This window comes from Polypterus senegalus, chromosome 7 (genome assembly GCF_016835505.1).
Source record: "Polypterus senegalus isolate Bchr_013 chromosome 7, ASM1683550v1, whole genome shotgun sequence".
In the NCBI taxonomy this organism is placed as follows: domain Eukaryota; kingdom Metazoa; phylum Chordata; class Cladistia; order Polypteriformes; family Polypteridae; genus Polypterus; species Polypterus senegalus.
The window spans coordinates 11,570,300-11,589,602 of NC_053160.1; the positions used below are offsets into that span (position 1 = coordinate 11,570,300).

The 19,303-nt window shown below is 40.5% G+C and overlaps 1 protein-coding gene across 1 annotated transcript in view; it reads left to right on the forward strand.

Moving 5' to 3' along the window:
• Window positions 1-19,303, forward strand: part of dnah6 (dynein, axonemal, heavy chain 6) — a 433,707-nt gene that overhangs the window by 207,793 nt on the left and 206,611 nt on the right. The window contains exons 42-43 of the mRNA XM_039758084.1: window positions 14,153-14,324; window positions 16,926-17,072. Coding sequence (XP_039614018.1) covers window positions 14,153-14,324; window positions 16,926-17,072 — 319 coding nt within the window. The remainder of the gene's footprint in view (window positions 1-14,152; window positions 14,325-16,925; window positions 17,073-19,303) is intronic.

Here is a 19,303-nt window from a genome sequence, read left to right on the forward strand (position 1 = left end):
ATCTTCACATTAAGATCATGAAAGAGAAATAAAAGAACCGCGAGACGAAAGAGAATGGGCAAAAAAAAAACACAAAAAAAAAATAGTAGGAGAAAGGGAAGCAGCACAGACAGATACAGGTGTCTCGGTGCACATCATTCAATGCACAAAACGTAGATTTACACAATAATGGAACATAAGCTATGAGAATCTGTGGACCCGCAACAGTTAAAGCAACGACAAGTGTAATTTCAAAGAAAACACAAATCGGTCAGGTGTATATTTATGATGATGGAGAAACGATCAGAACGCGAGCAGCAGAGACACAAACTAGGAAAAAGGACAGCGGCTGTAAAGGCTTTAAAAAGATCGAAGGGCAGCGCGAGGGCAGCCCAACCGCCCCAATGGGAGCGAGCGAGCGAGGGGGCAGCGTTATACGTCCTGCAAGAAAGAATTTAACCACACCCGGGGCCGTAAATAGAAGGGACAACTATTGTTTTTAGTACATCACGCGAGACCAGCCAGTTAGCCATCATTTAAAACAGGTCCACAGACATCTAACCCTAGCAGTTGTTGGATTGCATCTGTCAGACAAGCATCATGTGCTCCCAGCTCTTAAACAACGACAAGAGACAAGCAAAACGTGCAGCTCGCCAACAGCAGGAAGACAGCAGATGAGGCGACGGCATATCCTTACCGTACATTCAGACGCACCTCCCCTTCACAACGCATATATTGCCTGCCTAAGGTAAAGTCATCCCTGATGGAGGATCGCAGGAATCGTGGGAAAGAGGTGTCCATTCATCTTGATTAGCGCTATTTCAGCTGTGGAAAGGCCAAATGGGGCAGGCAGCTTGATGAATGAGGTCTCCAGGACTTAAAACAAATCCAAAGCATATTATATGATTTCATCTAATGTGAAATTCTACTCCGTACTTCTAAAATTTCTATTTTTATACTGTATTGAGGATTTATTCTGTTCTGTGTATTGTACTGTATTGTATTGACCCCCTTCTTTTTGACACCCACTGCACACCCAACCTGCCTGGTAAGGGGTCTCTCTTTGAACTACCTTTCCCAAGATTTCTTTCATTTTTTCCCTACAAGGGATTTTTTTTTGGGGAGTTTTTTTCTGGTCTTCTTGGAGGGTCAAGGCTGGGGGGCTGTCAGGAGGCAAGGCCTGTTAAAGCCCATTGCGGCACTTCTTGTATGATTTTGGGCTACACAAAAAAGAAATTGTATTGTGTTGTACAGTAATCCCTCGCTATATCACGGTTTGCTTTCGCTGCTTCACTCTATCGCGGATTTTAAATGTAAGCACATCTAAATATATATCACAGATTTTTCGCTGGTTCGCGGATTTCTGCAGACAGTGGGTCTTTTAATTTATGGTACACGCTTCCTCAGTTTGTTTGCCCAGTTGATTTCATACAAGAGACGCTATTGGCGGATGGCTTAGAAGCTACCCAATCAGAGCATGTATTACATATTAACTAAAACTCCTCAATGCTATAAGATATGCATCCCGTGCGGTGCTTGATTGTTTGCTTGTCTCTGCCTCTCTCTCACCCTCTCTGACATTCTCTGCGCCTGACGGAGGGGCTGTTTGCACAGTGGCTGTTTGCTTAAAAGATACTGACGCTCCTCTAAAAAATGCCGCTTTATTGCGGTGCTCGGCATATTTAAAAGCACAAAAGCACACGTATTAATTTTTTGATTGTTGCTTTAATCTCGCTCTCTCTCTCTCTCTGACGTTCTCTGCGCCTGATTGAGGAGATGTGAGCAGAGGGGCTGTTTGCTTAGAAGATAGAGACGCTCTTCTGAAAAATGGCGCTTTATTGCGGTGCTTCGGCAAACTTAAAAGGACACGTATTGATTTTTTGATTGTTTGCTTTTGTTTGCTCACGCTCGCACTCTCTCTTAAATTCTCTTCTCCTGATGCAGACACTCCTTTGAAGAGGAAGATCTATTTGCTTTCTTTTAATTGTGAGAAAGAAATGTCATCTCTGTCTTTTCATGGAGCACAGTTTAAACTTTTGACTAAAGGGTGTTATTTCATGTCTAGAAGGCTCTAATAATGTTAACAGTGTGGGAGAGTTTATAAGGGCTTAAAATATATAAAAGTAACCATACAAACATATGATTTCTACTTCGCGGATTTCTGGAGCGCAACCCCCGCGATCGAGGAGGGATTACTGTATATCCGGTAAACCAAACATGGGGGCTGGGGAGCGTAGCGAGCAGGGGGCGGAGCCCCCTAGTTACATAAATGTAAATGAGTACCTCAACTAAAGTGTTACTGAAAAGTCCTGCACACATGTTTGCACCCCTGAAATTAATGGTAGTGCTCCTAAAACGCAGTAAAAAAATATATATATATATAGAGTGTTTTTGCAGAATTTTTATCATTGTTTTTATGGGAAGTCTCTGCCAGAAGTGAAGCAGCTCATTGATACTAGAAAAGGAGAAAAACAAAATAAATACTGGAGTTCCCATGCAATCATGTGCTTTGGTTGTGTAGTGAAGGCTTTCGAAGGAGAGATAAAGCAAGTGTGTGGTTGCTGGTCTGAAGGGGGCAAGGAGCTCACTTGTCCTCACTGGCTGGTTGCTGTGGGTGGGAAACGAGAACACGTTGTTGGCGACAGTGCCCCCTTGTGTCCCGGGGTGGCAGTGCTTACCTCTCTGATGAGCCCGAACGGTGACTTTCTGATACCCATGCGTGACAAATCTAAAAGACAAATTCTATGCAGTGTCCATTTAAAAATGTCTGGTGCTCGCAGTAGCATTCCTCCCATGGGACCCTTCGGTTGTCCTTCTGTACATGTTAGATGGCTGACAGACATTTACTCCCAATGAATCATTTGTTACATTGTTGGTGTTATTCAGCTGCAGAATATCATCACTGGCACATTGCGAAAAACAACATTTATTTCTATAGCACGTTTTCATACAAATGATGAAGCTGAAAGTGCTTTACAAAATAAAGAAAGAAAACATAAATAAATAAATAAACAAACAAACAAACAAATAAATAAATAAATCAAAATTTGGCAATACTAATTAAAAAAAGTATAAAGTAAGGTCCGATGGCCAGGAGGACAGAAAAAAAAAAAACCCAGAAGGCTTGAGAAAAAAAAAAATCTGCATGGGTTCCATGGCCACGAGACCACCCAGCCCCCCTAACAGCCATCCATTATCCACCCCACTATATCCTAATTACAGAGTCACGGGGGTCTTCTGGAGCCAATCCCAGCCAACACATGGCACAAGGCAGGTAACAAACCCCGGGCAGGGCACCAGCCCACCACGGGCGCACACACACACACACACACACACACACACACACACACTAGATAATGATGGTCATGTGGACCTCTGGCCTTCAATCCATCAATGGAGTGACATCACGGTGCCCTGATCAGGTGGTGGTGGCGCAGATCACAACAACACAAAAAAACGCTGAGAAAGAACAGCAGAGAAAGTAGGGGTTAGTACGGAGCCACCATGAATAATAATGATAATTCAATGCTTATACAGAATATCAGGGTGACACTAAAATGAAGCTATGAGAAAGCCATGTTAAAGTATTGTGTTTTCAGCCGTGCCCCACCGTATTAGCCTGGTGAATTCCAATCGGTCAGCTATTCCAGATTTGAGGTGCATAACAGTAGAAAGGAAAGACTGGGTCGTGCTTAACTGAGCTAGGTCAAAGTTGGACAAAACAAGGGACAACCTATGTAGACGGGGCCTCACAACAAGCGCCGAATGTCCCTGTGGTGACCCCACCCAAACAATGGACCACATTCTCCACAAATGTTCCCCGAGGCCCTACATGCACCAGTGAAGATCTTAAAGATGCTAATGATGCCGCTCTTACCTGGATATGGCAGTGGCATGATAAGATATGATGATGACTGTTGTCTTTCTGTCAGCTCATACCAGTCTGGCCAGTCTCCTCTGACCTCTGGCATCAACATGGCATTTTCCCCCAGAGACCTGCCGCTCACTGGATATTTTCCCTTTTGTCGGACCATTCTCTGTAAACCCTAGAGATGGTCGTGCGTGAAAATCCCAGTAGATCAGCAGTTTGTGAAACACTCAGACCAGCCCGTCTGGCATCAACAACCATGGCACTTTCAAAGGCAGTTTGGTTTGAACTTCAGCAGGCTGTCTTGACGATATCTACAGGTCGAAATGCACTGAGTTGCTGCCATGTGATTGGCTGATGAGATATTTGTGTTAACAAGCAGTTGAACGGGTGTACCTAATAAAGTGGCCGGTGAGTGTATACTGGGTTAATGCTGGGTACTTCAGCTAGTGACACATAAAACTGACATGGTGTAAAATGCGGATTTGTCATGTGGAAAAAGTAAATACACCCCAACATTTATCAACCTCTCAACATCCAGGTATTTCAAATTTGGTGGTGATGATTAGAACCTCCTCATGGAGTGTGCTGGTGGTCCTTGTCTTATTTATACCAGAGATATTGAGAGTATGGTGTTCTTTTTGCTATTAATGTGTGTAATGTCATCACGCCAAGAGCAAAAGAGCTTCCTAAGACTCTCCGAAAGAAGGCTGTGGATACCTAAGAGTCTGGCAAAGGGGTTTCCAAAGATCAGTCAGTTATTTGAAATCAGTCATTCCACTCCATCTTCAAATGGTGTAGACTTCAAACTACTGCTAATTTGGGCAGGAATGGTCCGGCCCAGCAAGTTCAGCCCAAGAGCTGACCATTTGATACTAAAAGATGTCACCAAGTACCCCAAAATTTCACTGTGTGATCTGCAGGGAGGTTTTGCACCAGTTGGTGTCAAAGTGCTTGGATCTACAATCATTAAGAGATTGCATGAATTTGACCAGTGTGCCAGGAATAAGCCTTTCCTGTTCTGCCACCAGTAGAGTGCGTACCAGCCACCCAACCCGACATAGACAGACACAGTAGGCACACTTCTAAAAGCACACATGATTTTTATTTTGTTTCTTCGCTTGTGGGCAAGTCTTCCCCATTCCCATAAGTACACAACACAGTCTCGAGCACAAACAACACAACTGAACACAATTATTTCTTCTTCTTTTCTTCTCTCTTTTTACTTCTCCACAGCTGGTTAAGTTTTCAGATGACACCAAGATAGGTGGATTAGCAGATAATTTGGAACCATTCATCAAACATCAAAGTGCGTACATCGATCCCGGAGGATCCGCATAGCGGCTTTCTGTCACATGTTGATAGTAAACAGAGACTCTGACGTCACGTTGCGACTTTATCACACTGCGCCCCCCGACTTGCGCATGTGTCCCGTTAATTTCTGAAGACCTTCTCAGAGGGCGCGTCAAATCAATGCTGGGAATGTGTGGCAGTCATGATGTGTGCACGTACGTGTTCTGAGCGTGAAGTATAAATGAGCCCTAAAATGGTCCTTCTGTGCGTGTGTGTGTGTTCACCCTGCGATGGACTGGCACCCTGTCTAAGGGATTGTTCCTGCCTTGTGCTCTATGCCAGCTAGGATTGGCTCTGGCATCCTCCAGGACTCTGATCACGACTAAGTGGGTTAAAAAATGACTGACCAAACTGACTTTTTATTCTTTCCTTTATTCCCCCCTCCTTGTGTTTTTTTTTTTTTTTAGTATTTCATTAATCAGCTTTTTATTTTTCCTCCATGCAAGCACCACAATGTTTATACTAAAAATAGGATGAGATTTATTTTCCTGTGATGGTGTCTGATGAACAAATGTTCTATTTAAATGCATACTAGAGATAAATAGTTCCCTTACCCCCACAGCTGTTAATCCTTAGATTGTTCCAGAAGGTTGTGGTTTATTTTGTTGGCCGGGATATTTTGAATAAATGTTTATTTCCTCCCATGTCGATAACATCTCTCCATCTACTGTCACAGATGCTTAATCCATTTCCGAGCTTGAGTAATCTTGACATCATTAAAGGATGAAAACCGGCATGTTCAGACAAAACAAGCAAACATTTCCAGACTAGCATTTCTTAGGAAATCTTTATTCCATTTAATTACAGAACTCATTGGTTTAAGGGTTATGGTTAGGGTTGGGGTTTGGGTTAAGGCAGTGCGTCCCAAACTCAGTCCTGAGGACTCACTGTGGCTGCAGGTTTTTGTCAGTCAGTCATTGTCCAACCCAGTATATCCTAACTACAGGGTCACGAGGTCTGCTGGAGCCAATCCCAGCGTGCCAGCCCACCACAAGTCACACACTCACCCATCAAGCACAGACTAGGGACAATTTAGGATCGCCAATGCACCTAACCTGCATGTCTTTGGACTGTGGGAGGAAACCCACGCAGACACGGCAAAAACATGCAATCTTCACGCAGGGAGGACACGGGAAGCGAACTTAGGTCTCCTAACTGTGAGGCAGCGGCGCTACCACTGCGCCATCGTGCTGCCCACAGGTTTTTGTTCCAACCAAATTCACAATAAGCTATAATAACTGATCTCATTTATTTAGATAGTCCTTTTCCCCTTCTCTTATTTTGCCTTTAGAAAAGCCCAGCAGTATGATTTTTGTAATTATAAGACACCAGTAACGGTGCACTGCAGTCATGCAGTGAATCCACTTGACTTGAGTACTCCTATTTTTTCTCCTCTTTCTCTGTACGTTTAGCATTCATTTGCTCAGAGGTTGATGCGCTTGTTGCTTCCTGAGCAGCTCTTCTTTTCTCCACCCTAGCGGCACGCTTCTTCTCTTCTTTCGTCTGCATCTTTTCGCATTAAAACTGATTAAGTCAGTGTCTGTGTTGCAATTTCTTAGTACGTTTTCCTTAATTTTTCACTTAAGCTTGCACTTAAGTCTTCATTTTGCCTCAAGAATGATTTAGGATATGAAGAGGTAGGGGAAGTGACGGCGAAGGTGGTAGGAAATGAGAATGGCACCCGTACACATGTGCCGTCCTGCTTGCTGCTGCTGAGAGTTGATTCTACAATAAAATAAAATGAAAATAAAAAGAGGAATAAGCTTGGAGGTCAATCATCACCCAAAAGTGCACAGTAGACGTCACGTAGTATATGTGTACCAAATATCAAGTCAATAGTTCAAACGGATGTGAGCTACAGGTGATTTAAAATCCTGGACAGACAAACGGACAGCCATGGTTGCATATCTATATATATAAAATTCTTTTCGCGTTTGAAACGGAAATTACGTATGACCACAGAACATATTATAATGTACTCGCGATTGAAACGGAAATTACGTATGACCACAGAACATATTATAATGTACTTGCGCACTCGCAATTGAAACGGAAATTACATATGACCACAGAACATATTATAATGTACTCGCGATTGAAACGGAAATTACGTATGACCGCAGAACATATTATAATGTACTCGGCACTCGCAATTGAAACGGAAATTACGTATGACCACAGAACATATTATAATGTACTCGCGCACTCGCAATTGAAACGGAAATTACATATGACCACAGAACATATTATAATGTACTCGCGATTGAAACGGAAATTACATATGACCACAGAACATATTATAATGTACTCGCGATTGAAACGGAAATTACGTATGACCACAGAACATATTATAATGCACTCGCGCACTCGCGATTGAAACGGAAATTACATATGACCACAACAGTCAGGTTACACAGAGAAAGTGAGACAGAAGCAGATCGAGAGAGAAGGCTCGGAGGCTCGCTGATCAACGTATACCACAATCACAATTGAGGGCCTCACAGACACCCGAACAACGTGCTGAACAGAATTGAATTCGACAGATAAGAGTATTCACAGGCTACCACGTCACACAGGCGTCAGGGTCTGTATATGGAGGGATCCAATTATAACATTGAAAAAGATTATTGGCTACATCCAAAAGTTACAATAGGAGAAATGGACATCATGCGTGAGTACTGCCAAGCACAGAGGGTTAAATTTGAACCACGTGGGATGTGTTGTTCAGACGGCAAGGTGAAATTAACACCTTTAAGCCATCCACCTGAACCATTGTTGTCTCTTATTTCTGGCGCAAATCCACATTCAACTCATTCTCTACAGAACATTAAGAAATACAATTTTTGTTTTTCAGATGACGTCGTTTGGCACCATGTCTGCTACCAAGGAGTCTGGCTTTATGCCGACATTTAAAATGCTGGGGAAAATCTATCATATTATTGGGTCATTAATGCCATTGCCTTATGAGAGTCACAATTTTTTCCCTTCCACTCAGTGAGCGAAGCCACTGGGTAATCTGCTAGTTATATATAAAGATTTAGAAATATTTCTACTTTTGCTTTAAACGCTTACCTCTGTTTTGTTGGTGTCCTATTGTTTTGTTATTTTTTATTCAGTTTGCTCCCTTCATTGTATCCTAATAATGATAATTTAAACAAACAGAACTGACAGCCAGGTAAACAACACTGAATGATGAAAGATTTTAGCATCAGACCCACTAATTAGTAGATAATTAATTAAACAAACAGAACACCTGGAAAAGCAGAATGAAAATCAGGCTGAAAATTGTTAAAAAGCTAAAAAAAAACTATCCCCTCATAAGTGCTTAATACATTTTAATAACAATTTACCAAAATTTATTTTATTTCTCCATTGACTCCAAAACATGGAAACTGGGAAATAAGAGCTCACTTCATTGGGCTGCAGCCACAGTGGGTCCCCAGGACCGAGTTTGGGAAGCACTGCCTTAAACCAATGAGTTCTGTAATTAAATGGAATAAAGATTTCCTAAGAAATGTTAGTCTGGAAATGTTTGCTTGTTTTGTTATTTTGTTCTTCCTCACCACCCAAGACCGAATTTAAGAAACCCTGCTTTAAGGGAATTACTTTAAGCTGCTCTGATATCTGACAAAGGGTGGTGTCTAATGGCGTGGCTGCCTCACAGCTCCACAGTCTTTGGTTCAGCCATCATGTCAGCGTGAGGTTTGCACATTTTTTTCATTTCCAGGATCTGCATGTTTTTTTAATTCTTTTGGTTATTTTGGTTTTCGTCCAACATCTTAGACTTGTAGTTTTTAGGTCAATGGGTGACTCACCGTGGGCGTACTGTGAATGAAAGTACTTCACTACAGTGACACCCCATGTGAATGGCAGGAGTGGTGAAATGGCGTACAGTTAGCTAAATCATTACAGAAGGACTCAGGCAGATTTGTCGCAGAAGAAATTTAATCTTTGTAATTAAGAAAAGTTGGTCAAAAGTTTTGAGAATGGCACAAATATTAATTTTCACAAAGTTTGCCGCCTCCGTTTTCATGATGGCAATTTGCATGTGTATTATAGTAGTATTTCCCTCTACTTGCCCTTTACCTGTTTCCTCGAGGGTAAGTGTTCTCGTCAAGATCGTTATCGGGTTGGTCTACTGTTGCACTTTAAGATGAACACACACACAGACCCTAACCACAACAGTATCCCATGAATGACACACACACACACGCTGATTAACCCTTAGCACTTTAAACCACACAAGTGTTATAGGAATAACAGCCTGTCACTCAGCACTTCAAGAGACTTACTTATCGGCACGAACAACATACAATGTTTTAGTGATATCTCAGGCCTAAATATTACTTTTGGTCTACAAGAATACATTTAAACTTACAAAGACTCAGCACTCTTGACTATAGGCCATTTATCAGCCAAGAATACCTTCTTCTTCTCGTACTGTCCCTTCTATTGAGTAGCGCCCTCACTCTCAGCCTTATAAACCTCGCAGCACAGATATAATGGCAAAAATCCGGCTGTCACCAGATGCTCAAAAAAATCGAACTTATTACTTCAATCACACTAGACATTAAGACAAAGCATAGTAAGTTAAAAGCAGAATGGTATTTATTACAAGAATAATAATAATAATACCACTGGAACAAATAATACTAGAAAATAGGTACTGATTGGAAAGTCTGATTATATATAGTCTTTAGAAAAAAGCTTACGAAAAAAGGTAGAGATGACAAGAAGGCGTTTGATTTAGCAATCGATGTTCATGATGCCTTTCTGACGACCAGTGCCGTCTTCGTCCATTCCACTTCTTCTCCTTCTGTACTTTCTTCTTCTCCTTCTCTCTTCTGTCTGACGTTGCTTTCAAACCAAGGCATATTTATTATGAAATGTCATGCCTTGGTTTCACAACACATGCACCTGATTGGCTGGCTGTCAAAATGATTGATGAATTAATTCACTGTCCGTTTTCCCAAACAACAAAACCTTTAATGTAATCTGAGGTGTCAGTAGATCTTCCTTTCCCAGGCCGTAATCCAAACTGTTGTTCCAGATGTCCATCCATAAAGTAATCAATAGCCTGAGGCATGGCTCAGGCTTCCTTTCCCAGGCTGTAAACCAAATTAGCACTAAGCTATGAACAACTGTTATAAAAGTAAAGGTGTAAGGGAAGAAAACCTGCTTTGATTTGTCTTAGTTCATCAGTTGTCTTGTCTTGAACAAAATTTAATGGAAACCAAAATGTACAGATTTCATATACCATAACAGCATGTTCTCCAGAATGTTCTGAAGAGAGATCAGATGAATTGCAATTAATTGCAAAGTCCCTCTTTCCCATGAAAATGAACTTCTTCCCCACAAACCCATTTCCACGGCATGTCAGCCCTGCCACAAAAGGACCTGCTGACGTCATTTCAGTGATCCTCTCACTAACATAGGGGAGAGTCTCGACGAGGATGAGGCTGGAGACCACTCTGTCACGCTGGTTAAGTTAGAATAGCAGACTGGACGCTTTTGAAGGAGGGTGGTACTTGAAATCCTTGTTCTTCCTCTGTTAACAATGGTTACCAGCAAGGAAACACGTGCAGTCATCATTGCTTTGCTCAAAAAGGGCTTCACAGGCAAGGATATGGCTGCCTAAATCAACCATTTATCGAATCGTCAAGTACTTCATAGGGAGACATTCAATTGTTGTGAAGAAGGCTTCAGGGTGTCCAAGAAAGTCCAACAAGCGCCAGGACCATCTCCTAAAGTTGATTCATGGCTCGGGATCGGGGGGCACCACCAGTGCAGAGCTCGCTTATGAATGGTAGCAGGCAGGTGTGAGGGCATCTGCCCGCACAGTGAGGGAGACTCTTAGACCGCCGGTTCTCAACCTGCCTTTGGGGGCGTGAAGTAGCAAGAAAGGGGGCGCAAAGATGTGAAAAAAAGAAAACAAGAATCAAAAATATGAAAAATACATCTATTGAAACCAAAACAAATGAACTTAAACTACATTCTGATATTAGAAAAATAAATATAGAGTTAGATAAATGTCGATAAAAGTTAAGTAGGTATAATAAATCTTGTAGCGGTTTATCGGCAGCAAAACATATAGGAATACATTTTATTAGGGTTTCAAAAAAACGTTAGGCAGTACGATTAAAACTGTTATGAAAACTCAGGTCGCAAATACTTAAAGGTTGCGAAACGCTGTCTTGGAGGATGGCCTGGTGTCAAGAAAGGCAGGAAAGAAGCCAAGAAAAACATAATGGACAGGCTGACATTCTGCAAAAGGTACAGGGATTGGCCTGCTGAGGATAGATAGATAGATAGATAGATAGATAGATAGATAGATAGATAGATAGATAGATAGATAGATAGATAGATAGATAGATAGATAGATAGATAGATAGATAGATAGATAGATAGATAGATAGATAGATAGATAGATACTTTATTAATCCCAAGGGGAAATTCACACATTGCTAAGGTAAAGTCATTTTCTCTGATTAATCCCTTTTCTGATTGTTTGGGGCATCTGGGAAAAAGAAAAGGTGAGCGGCACTACCATCAGTCCTGTTTCAGGCCAACAGTAAAGCATCCTGAGACCATTCATGTCAGCCAAGGGACTGCAGGGCTCACTCACCATTTGGCCTAAGAACACAGCCATGAATAGAGAATGGGACCAAAACATCCTGAGAGAGCAACTTCTCCCAACCATCCAAGAACAGTGTGGTGACCAACATGATGGAGCACCGGGCCATAAGGCAAAAGTGAGAACTAAGTGGCATGTGGAACAAAACATCAAAATATTTGGTCCATGGCCAGGAAACACCCCAGACCTTAATCCCATTGAGAACTTGTGGTCAATCCTCAAGAAGCAGCAGTTGGACAAACAAAAACCCACGAATTCTGACAAACTCCAAGCACTGATTCTGCATGAATGGGCTGCTGCCATCAGCCAGAATTTGGCCCAGACGTTGGATGCCAGCATGCGAGGGTGAATTACAGAGGTCTTGAAGAAGAAAGAAGGGCCAACACTGCAAATATTGACTATTTGCATAAACATCATTTAATTGTCAATAAAAGCCATTGAAACTTATGAAATGCTTGAACTTCTACTTCAGTATACCACAGAAACATCTCTCTATTATAATAAAAAAATTCTGGGATGAGACGAGAATTTTTCAGAGAGATACTTTAACATCCCACGAGACAAGACTTTGTGCCAAGAGATTTAACCACAACCGGGGCCGGAATTAAAATACAAAGAGTAGATGACAAAGTAGAATGTCGTAAAGAATCCAAAAACGTTGGCACGATACACAGGCAGAGCAGGTTAGAGATAATCGAAGTACGAAAATTTGAAAGTCTCAAAAAACTGATAGTAAAGATCACATTAGCACAAACAAACGGAAATTATTACTCGGTGAAATAACGGAACAGCAAAAAGACATCGAATATATTGTTCTGATTTAAACTTTAAGTCAGAGACTTGTAGATCGTCTAATTCGTGTTGCCATCAGGGAAAAATAGTGTTTCTTCCCAATGAAGAGGCGTATCTGCAAGAATTGAAAGATTTGTTGTTTGGTGAAAGTGAAATCCACATACACGAGCGGCAGTTCTCCCGTGGATAAGTTGGGACTTGATAATTTCGGATACTTTCTAATGTTGGTTGTATAAATCAAATGCAGAAAACTCACGTTATTGGTCCAAAAGATTATGATATGCTAATGTCCACCCACCTGAGAGAGTAACCACGGAGCATTTCTATGTATTGTGCCTACGTGACCACACGATAATACCCAAACTATTCCGAAGCGATGTTTGCACTGATTTATGTTTTTTGTATCTCACACCCTCATACATCTTTATCGTAAGAAGATAAGTCCCTTATCTACGATGAACTGTTCGATAAGAAGAAAATATGAAGCTGGTTTTAAATTAAAAGTCATTGAAGTGGTGAAAGAAATTGGAAACTGCGCTGCTGCAACAAAATTCGATGTTTCTGAGAAACTGATTCGAGATTGTCGTATTTTTGAACGGGTGGATAAGTCGGGGTCTGATTTTATGATCGATTTTTCGGGTTTCAAGACCCGACTTATACAAGAGTATATACAGTATATAGAAGAGAACAAGTATGTTTGATATAACTTGTAACATGATTTATGTTTCATATAACACGACATGATATATGTAAATAGATTGCAGATATGTAGATACAACCAACCTTGTAAGTCGAAAACTCTTTATCAGTATGAATTGCACATAAGCATTAGCAGCCATGATGAGCACAAGAAATGCACGACATCACAAAGCATGCGACGTACATAAACATACATGACTCAAAACACTCGGATTCATCTGACAGTTACAAATTTGATTCATTAAAGATGGTACGCCAGGCTGACATCAAAAATTCAGCAAACCTCTTTAACTAGATAATATAAAAATGTAATTAAAATTAAATTTCTACATACAATATTTGTTCAAGTGGGATTTTCCGAGGCAATGTCTGTCTGTTGAACTCGGGACAGTCCTGCTCAAATTGGGATGTCTGGCAACCCTCCTGATGAGAGAGCCACAAAATAGTCCTACCCAGCAATAATCAAAATGCCTCCACAATAAAACGTTAAAAGATTACAACTTAGTCAAGAACCAAGATAGGATGAAATAAACGTCTTAATCAGATTCACTGCAAGAAGTTCCCAAGACTACTCAGGAACATGTAAAAAAATGAATAAAGAAAATCAATCAAAATAATAAGAAATGACAATGTATGTACTATACTGTATACATGTATTACTTTTTTAATTAATAATTTTCATATTGATGCTCCCTAATGTTAGCTGGGATTGGCTCCAGCAGACCTCCGTGACCCTGTACTTAGGATATATAATGGATGGATGGATGGATGGATATTGATGGATATGTGAAATATGACCATTTCATTTTCATTTCCACCCTTTACAGGCCATCCTGGGTGGATTTTTGGCAGATTTTCCCCCAGCTGTGAAGCAAACTGCAACAAGTATTGTGGATGCTTCGGTTGAAATTTATAGAAGAATGAGTACCGACCTTCTGCCGACTCCAGCAAAGTCACACTACGTGTTCAACTTACGAGATTTGTCGAAGTGTGTTCAAGGTAAGTGTCTGATTTCCACTCAAGAAGGTGTTTTCCTCTTTGAGGAATTTGAGGTTCTTGATAAGCAGATGATGGGAACTTGCTGGGCAGTCGTGTTGCTGACGATGTGTGAAGAGCAAATTGCTAAGCTAAGTCAATCCCTTTTTGGATATTTTTGAAGTGACGCTGTAGAACTCTTCTTGGGAATAAGTTTTTATGAATGGAAAAAAAATGAAAGTTGTTATGCCTGCTTATTAATCAATGTATCAAAATGCTGAACTGAGTTTTAGAAATTTGCCTACTTAGAGTTTAATTTCTCCATTTTCGATGTTGTTCTGTACTCTGCTCTTTTTCTGGTTTCATCTTTAGCTCCTTCTCTGCCAAATCTCATTATTTCGATGATGTCACCAATTTGCTGCCCTTTCACTTGATTAAGTGACGGTATATACCAGCGGTTCTCAAACTTTCGTATCCCCCGCAATAATTCTGCACCCCCTGCATAATATAAGATAGATGAGAATAACCCATGACACAACTAACAAACGTATGATACTTGTGCGGTGTACTTTTTTACTTCCATAAGAATTGCATGTGTTTGGCTAACTTCGATGAAATATTTGCAATTTATTTTTTTTAAAGTGCTTTAAATAACTGTTAAAATGCCTTGTGTGGTTTTGGTAGTAATTCTAATCCCAAAAACAAAGAAGAAATTATTCATTCTTATTTAATTTTTTTTTATGTAAAGAAACGATTAAATATGTTTACATTTTTTTAAATCTCGTAAACAGGGACACCGATGAAGTCAATCTGTACAAATCGAACGTATTTTTGTCCGACAAATATTATACCACTGTTAGTTGTATCATGAAAATAACCCAATACGCAGTAAATTATTTCACTCAATTTGGCAATGTTGGCTACGCTGCCAATGTGCTGCAGTCGCCCCACATTATCACCTGATCTACTGTTACCCGAATGTTCGCGTCAGATACCGATACGTCTCAAACTTTCTGGATTGAAAATACGCGACTATAAAAGCAGCAACAGCGGCGCCACTCGTCATAGAAACAAACTTCAAATAGAAAAGGAGCGCAGAGTGTCGTATCTCGAATATCAAACCAAACCTGGACAGGCTGTGTACTTTAAAGCAGGCACAAATTAGTCATTAAATCTAGGCCTTAGAAATGTTTTATTTTAATTTTAATTATAGTGCATTCGTTGTGATTATATGCTTGTCAATTTAAATTTGAAATAAAAATGTAAAAAATGAATTAATTTTGATTTTGATGTTCATTTATTCGATGCCCCCCTTGTGCAGCTTCAGCGCCCCCCCAGGGGGCGCTCCCCACAGTTTGAGAACCGCTGGTATATACTGTAAATAAATGTCGTAAGAAAAACAGACAACAAAGATGAAGAATTGGGTTATCAGCTTGGTCACCCCGTATAAAAATACACGCTATTGCAAACGTGAGCTCAGAACAGAACCGTCCCAAGAGTGTGGAGCTTACGGTTTTGGGTCCCTGTGACAGGAAGAGGCGGGTCCAAGTGGGTGGGCATTGGAAGTGACGTCAGAGGTGTAACAGCTGTCAATCAGACATTCTGCAGAGGGAGGAAGGGAGAAAGGCATTAAGGCAACCCAGGAAAAGCTTGGGTTGCTGCTGGAAGAGACCTTCTGCTATCCCCAGTGTGCATGCAAATGACAATGTATGATGATGATGATGATGATGATTTCAACCCGTCTTAGATGGGAAGCATAGCTAGTCAATATATATGAAGTAATGTCATCCTGTGTCCCAACAGCACAAACATTTGTAATAATGCATTTTATCACAAGAAATGTTTGTGATGTGCCACCTGTTGGAATGACAAATACAATGCATTTTATTACTACATACATTGCAGAAGTGGGAAAAGAAGAGGAAGAAGAAGAGAAAGAAGAAGGTACACTGCAAATGTTAATACTGAGGTCTACATCAATTACTAGAATTCAACCCATCTATGTATAAAAAGTAATGTTTTCCACAGCTGCATTGTATGACGAACAAAGGCAACAAGAAAGACAAAGAAAGAGGGACTGAAACAGACAGACTTGCCATTGTACCATTGTGCCATTTCACTGTGATAGTTAAAATAATAAAGATTGAGTCACAAAACCCACAAATTGATAAACAGATTGTAAAAAGAATCAATTTAGGATCTTTCACAAAAAAATCTATCTATCTATCTATCTATCTATCTATCTATCTATCTATCTATCTATCTATCTATCTATCTATCTATCTATCTATTATATAGCACCTTTCCTATCTATCTATCTATCTATCTATCTATCTATCTATCTATCTATCTATCTATCTATCTATTATATAGCACCTTTCCTATCTATCTATCTATCTATCTATCTATCTATCTATCTATCTATCTATCTATCTATTATATAGCACCTTTCCTATCTATCTATCTATCTATCTATCTATCTATCTATCTATCTATCTATCTATCTATCTATCTATCTATCTATCTATCTATCTATCTATCTATCTATCTAGCTGATCATTTAAAGCTGCTGGTAAGGCCCGTGTGTTAGCTCTTCAAGGATCTGAAAGGTTTTCTTTCCAACAGGAATCTTGCAGTGTGAACCTGGGACTGTGAGAGATCAAAAACAAATATTCAGACTCTTTTGCCATGAGTGTCAACGAGTATTCCATGATCGACTGATTAACAATGACGACAAGGGCTATTTCAATTCCATTTTATCGGAGATGGCCGGTAAGTACTTTTTTTTTTCCAGAGGTCTGTTACACAGCATCTGCTTGTTCTTTAGACAGGATAGACAGGATAGTGCAGTGGCGCAGCAGTTAGAGTGTCTGCATTGCTATTCCCAGGATCCATGTTGAGCTTTCAGACTTGTTATTCTAATAATAATAATAATTAGGGGACTCCACGCCCCTGCTCACTTTGCTCACCCACCCCTGGGTTTGGTTTATTGGATATACAATTTAAAGAGATTGTTATTTTTATTGGAATTGCTTTATTTTCACTTTTAATTTTAAACTTTTGTAAAAACAATATTTGGAATTAACTTTTCTTCAAGATTGCATTGAATTTTGATTCCGTGTCTGGACTTACATCGTGACAACGCAATGTGTAACTGTCTGTGAGTGAATATCGTTTCTTTCTCTCTAATAAATAAAATGACTTTCTCGAATGTTTGTCCATGCTCTTTCTTCCTCGCTTTGTCATTGACGTGTCATCTTGAACGTATAAAACTATTATCCTGATAAAATTTTTTAAAAACTGAGAACGCAGGAAGTGTGTCTGCCAAAAGCATTCACACGACTAAGGTTAGATAACCGTGGTCTTGTTTGAAAATAGTTGTAAGTAGGGCGTGACTTGAAAGAATCTCATATTAAAAGTCTCTGTCTCACAGGACTTCATACTGTGACAAAGATTTTGTAATCTTTTAATTCTCGCTTGCAACACAAATTAGACGATCTACAAGTCTCCGACTTACAGTTTAAATCCGAACAATATATTCGATCTCTTTTCGCTGTTCGCTTTTGTTTGCACTAATGCGATCTTAACTATCATTTTTTGGAGACTTTTGAGTTTTCGTACTTCCATTATCTCTAACCTGCTGTGTATCGTGCCATTGTTTTTGAATTCTTTACGACGTTCTACTTTGTCATCTACTCTGTCTTTTATTTCCGGCCCCGGGCGTGGTTAAATCTCTGTCTCACGGGACGTATAACGCTGCTCGCATTGTGAAGCTGGGGGCTGAACGCACGCTAAGGAGATGTGGTCAGATCAGCTGCTGGCTTGCTGCGTGTTCTGCTTGTCTCGCTGTGCGTCGATCATTTAAAAGCCTGTGCAGCAGCTGTCCTTTTGTCTCACAGCCTTGTCTCGCGTGACGCCAAAGTGTCTTCCAAGAAGATCACGTCTCGTCTCCCTTGTCTCCCTCCCAAGATTTTTTTTTATAATAGAGAGATAATACATTTTATTTATTCATAGGCAACTTTCTAAACACTCAAGGACACCAAACAATAGATAAAACACACATTATAAATAAAACTAAAAATACTAAATTTAAAATCAGACAGAGCTATTATAGTCAAAGAGAAAAAGCAGTCTTAATCAAATGAGTTTTAAGTTTAGATTTGAAAAGTGAGAATCATTCAATGTTTCTAAGCTCAGGTGGTAGTGAGTTCCAGAGCTGGGGAGCAGAGCAGCTGAATGCCGTACCCCCCATGGTGGTAAGACGGGCGAAGGGGACAATCATGTGGATGGAGGAAGAGGATCTAAGGGTACGGGAGGGAATGGCAGCATGGATGAGGTCGGACAGATGTGGAGGGGCGAGGTTGTGGAGAGCCTTATAAGTTAACAGGAGAATTTTGAATTGAATGCAGAACTTTAACTGGAAGCCAATGAAGGTGCTGCCAAATGGGAGAGATATGGTGAATAGAAGGGGGTTCTAGTAATGATGCGGTCAGCTGAATTCTGGACTAGCTGAAGCTTATAAAGAGATTTGTGAGACAGACCAAAGAAAAGGGAATTGCAATAATCCAGACGAGAAGTCTAAGAAGTCTAGAAGGCTATGAACAAGGATAGCAGTGGTGTGGGGCGAATACGATTAATGTTACGCAAGTGGAAATACGCAGACCAGGAGATGTTATTGATAGATAGATAGATACTTTATTAATCCCCAAGGGGAAATTCACATACTCCAGCAGCAGCATACTAATAAAGAACAATAATAAATTAAAGAGTGATAACAATGAAGGTATAACAGACAATAACTTTGTATAATGTTAACGTTTACCCCCCCTGGTGGAATTGAAGAGTCACATAGTGTGGGGTCTCCTCAGTCTGTCAGTGCAGCAGGACGGTGACAGCAGTCTGTCGCTGAAGCTGCCCCTCTGTCTGGAGATGATCCTGTTCAGTGGATGCAGTGGATTCTCCATGATTGACAGGAGTCTGCTCAGCGCCCGTCGCTCTGCCAC